This window comes from Gossypium raimondii, chromosome 7 (genome assembly GCF_025698545.1).
Source record: "Gossypium raimondii isolate GPD5lz chromosome 7, ASM2569854v1, whole genome shotgun sequence".
Taxonomy (NCBI): Eukaryota; Viridiplantae; Streptophyta; class Magnoliopsida; order Malvales; family Malvaceae; genus Gossypium; species Gossypium raimondii.
This window is the reverse complement of record NC_068571.1, coordinates 21,770,663-21,774,971: the sequence shown is the minus strand read 5'-3', so window position 1 is coordinate 21,774,971 and position 4,309 is coordinate 21,770,663. Positions and strand designations below refer to the sequence as shown.

The window sequence follows — 4,309 nt, the reverse complement described above, 5'->3', positions numbered from 1 at the left end:
TTCCTCACGATTTGTTGCCAAATAACCCATAATCACATTACCAAAAGGACCAGAATTGGTATAGAATAGTTAAAACAATTACCCCTAATTGAAACAAAACTCAGTACCCTCACTTACCAGGCACACGAAAAGTTTAAAAATCGTATCACTGCAATTTTGGAAGAACAATTTTGACAGAGCAAGGAAAAAGAAAAGAAATTTTGATGGGAAGAAAACACAGAGAAATAAAGTAAGAAACTAGAAAAGGGAGAGATTTTGGGAAATTAGAATAAAATGAAATAAAATAAAAAGGTTAAAAAAACCAAATCCCACAACATCCACATCCATAACCACCCATCTAACCCAGAATCTCACTACCACTGAACCACCACGCTCACGCGAGATTTCGAACACAAGACCTTCAACAAGCTAACTCCTTACCACTCGCACCAGTAGGCTTATTCTGATATGAGTTTACTAACAAGAAAATATAACCCAACCCATCAAGGATAGGGCTAGGGTATAAAATAACAAAATTTGCCAAAAGTTGGACTTGAACCCAAAACCTGACACACACACCCAGAACACTTAGCCACTGAAGCATATACATATTTGTGTTAGATTTCACAAAAACAAACTTAAATTATTTAGGGCATTACAACTCTATCCCCTAAAAGAAATTTTTGCCTCGAAATTTACCTGATCCGAATAGATGAGGATACTGTTGACGCATCGAGTCTTTAGGTTCCCACGTGGTCTCCTCGGTGCTATGATTCCATCACAGAACCTTCACTAACGATATAGACTTCCTCTTCAGCACCTTAAATCTCGGTCTAGAATTTGAACCAACTCTTCCTCAAATGTAAAGTTCGGTCTAACCTCGATCTCCTCAACAGAGACAACATGAGATGGATTAGACCGATACCGCCTCAACATCAAAATGTAAGACACATCATGGATACGGTCCAACTCTAGAGGTAGCTCTAATTGATAAGCAATCGGTCCCACATGCTTCGGAATCTGATACGACCCAATGAACTTAGGGCTTAACTTGCCCTTACGACCGAACTGCAAAAATTTCTTCCACGGAGACACCTTAAGGAATATGAAGTCATCCAAAGCGTACTCAATATCCCTTCTTTTCAGATCCATATAAGATTTATGTCTATTAGAAGTCACCTTCAGACGATCCTGTATCAGTCTAACCTTATCTTCAGTCTCGAAAACCAACTCAGGACCCAAAATTTGTCGCTCACCCAACTCAGCCCAACATAGCGGAGTACAACACTTACGACCATACATAACTGTACAAAATCCTTCCAACTACCTCGAAATAAATTACATAGCTCTGAATCATATCCTCTAGTATCTGAATCACCCTCTCAGAATGATCATCAGTTTGAGGATGGAACGTAGTACTGAAGTTCAATATCGAAACCGAGAGCATCATGTAGTTTATTCTAGAATCGAGAAGTGGAGCGAGGATCCCTATCAGAGATTATCAAAATCGGAACCCCATGCAGTCTCACAATCTCAGAAATATAGAGCTTCACTAACTTTTATAGAGAATAGTCTGCCCAAATTGAAATAAAATGAGCGGACTTGGTCAATCGATCCACGATGACCCAAACAGAATCCTTCTTACTAGGTATCAAGGGCAACCCAAACGAAGAGCATCGTCACTCGTTCTCATTTCCATAAGGGAATCTTAATAGGTTGAAGTAAACTTGAAGGTATCTGGTGCTCAGCCTTAACTTGCTGGCACGTCAGACAACGAGAAATAAAATTAGTTACCTCACGTTTCAAACCCAACCTCCAGTATAGCTCACGAAGGTCCTAATACATTTTATTGCCACTGGGATGCATAACGTAAGGGGTAATATACATTTCCCTTAGAATCGACTGTCTTAGATCAGAATTATTCGGTACACAAACCCGTCCTTAGAAACAAAGAACTCCATCCTTATTCAGTCCAAAATCAGATGTACTGCCACTCTCAACCTAACGAAACCACAAACCCAGAGACTCATCCCCTAACTGCTTTTTCGAATCTGCCTAATCCAAGTCAGCTTGACTTGCAACTAGGCTAATAGACCCCCATCATTGAACAAAGCAAGATGAGTGAACATTACTCTAAAATCAGTCATCTCTCTACGATTGAGAGCATCGACCACCACATTGGCATTACCGAGATGATACTCTATCGTGCAGTCATAGTCCTTGAGCAGCTCAATCCAGCGACGCTGTCTAAGATTCAACTCTTTTTGAGTGAGGAGGTACTTGAGGCTCTTGTTATCGGTATAGATGATACATCTCTCACCATACAGATAGAGCCTCTAGATCTTTAATGCAAACACCACAGTGACTAACTCGAGATCGTGCGTCGGATAATTTCCTTCATGTAACTTAAGCTGACGGGATGCATAAGCCACAACTTTACCATATTGTATCAGTACACATCCCAAACCGACGTGCGATGTATCACTGTAATACACAAAGTCTTTACTAAATTTAGGCTGTATCAGAACAGGAGCTTGAGTCAGAACAGACTTGAGCTTCTCGAAGCTCGATTGTTGAGCATTAGTCCAAAAAACAGAATATTCTTGTTCAGAAGCTTAGTCATAGGAGCTGCAATCAGTGAAAACCCTTCAACAAATCGCCGATAATAACCTGCGAGACCCAAAAAACTGTGGATCTCAGAAACGTTCTTAGGCTGCTTCCAATCAAGCACAACCTCAATCTTTCTATGATTAATTTGGATCCCATCAGCAGAAACCACGTGCCCCAGAAAAGTTACCTTTTGCAACCAGAACTCACACTTGCTCAACTTAGTGTAGAGCTGCTTCTCTCGAAGTATTTGAAACACTACTCTAAGATGCTCATCGTGCTCATCCTCAGTCTTAGAGTAAACCAAAATATCATCAATGAAGACTATGACAAACAGATTCAGATATGGCTGAAAAACTCGGTTCATCAGATCTATGAATGCAGCTAGAGCTTTCGTAGTGCCCATAATGAGTCCTAAAAGCCGTCTTATGAATATCAGCTTCCTGAACCCTAAGCTGATGATACCTAGAATGAAGATCTATTTTTGAGAATACCGCAGCCCCACGAAACTGATCAAACAGGTCATCGATCCTTGGAAGTGGATATTTATTCTTCACAGTCAATTTATTGCACATCCTCATGGTACCATCATTTTTCTTTACAAACAAAACCAGTGCCTCCCACGGAGACACACTAGGACGGATGAAACCATGATCCAGAAGCTCTTGAAGTTGCGCCTTCAGCTTTGTAAGCTCATTCAGTGCCATACGGTATAGAGCGATGAACACCAAAGATATACCCGGTAAAAGCTTAATGCTGAACTCAACTTCCCGATTTGAAGGTAAACCCGATAACTCCTCAGGAAAAACATTTGAAAATTCCCTTACTGTTTTGATATCCCCGACATAAGAGTCCTTAGAAGCTAAAATACTGATGTAGGCCAAATACGCCTCACACCATTTTCGAACTAATTTCTCGGCCACAAGAGCGGATATCACATTAGACAGATAGTCTCGACGCTCATCGATCACAACTATTTTCTTATCATCCTCGGTCCTCAAAATGACCTTATTAGTCTTACAGTTTAAACTATCTCGGTGCTCAACTAACCAATCCATACCCAGAATTAAGTCGAACTCCTCAAACGGTAGCTATTAACCCGAACAGATTGCCCCAATAGAGTCAGTACAGTAATCTCACCAGAAGTACACTTCACAGGAATCCCCAAGTTTTCAGAAACAAAACTAGCTACATAGGAGTGTGTAGAACCTATGTGTATCAAAGTAGTATATGGAGCATAAAAAATAAAGAACATACCCATGATCACATCAGGGGTGTCTCTGTCCTCTCGGCGTCGAGTAGCATAAACCAGTGCAGGCTTCTTCCATTCAGTCTGATTAACATCTTTTCCCAGTACTCTGTGTCCTTGGCCCATACCATTACCACCCCTAGCTGGTCCACGGCCCCTAGGTGGTTGCTTCACTACCCTCTAAGGCTAAAAAAAACTTGATCCCGAAGCTTGCATCTGATCAGCACGATGTGGACGCTCTCTAATCCGATACTCCAAAGACCTACACCTTAGACAAGCTCCTAATTTCCTCAAACACTCGCCTGGATGGTGCCTACCACAATCACCAAAAGGCTTAATCCTAGTAGGAGCAGCAGAAACTCCTACTCTAACTAGCCCATCATATCTGACTCATTTCTCAGGCCTCTGAGCAGAACTAGAGGGCTTCGAATCCATCTTATTCTTGTATCTCTCACGGTCTCTATTCTGGCGCTC

At 41.3% G+C, this 4,309-nt stretch overlaps 1 protein-coding gene across 1 annotated transcript; it reads right to left on the bottom strand.

Moving 5' to 3' along the window:
* Nucleotides 1-792: 792 nt before the first annotated feature.
* LOC105784641 (uncharacterized) lies at nt 793-1,281 on the bottom strand. The gene has a single exon (XM_012610535.1). The coding sequence runs from the start codon at nt 1,279-1,281 to the stop codon at nt 793-795; it is 489 nt and encodes a 162-aa protein (XP_012465989.1).
* Between the last annotated feature and the right edge of the window lie 3,028 nt (nt 1,282-4,309).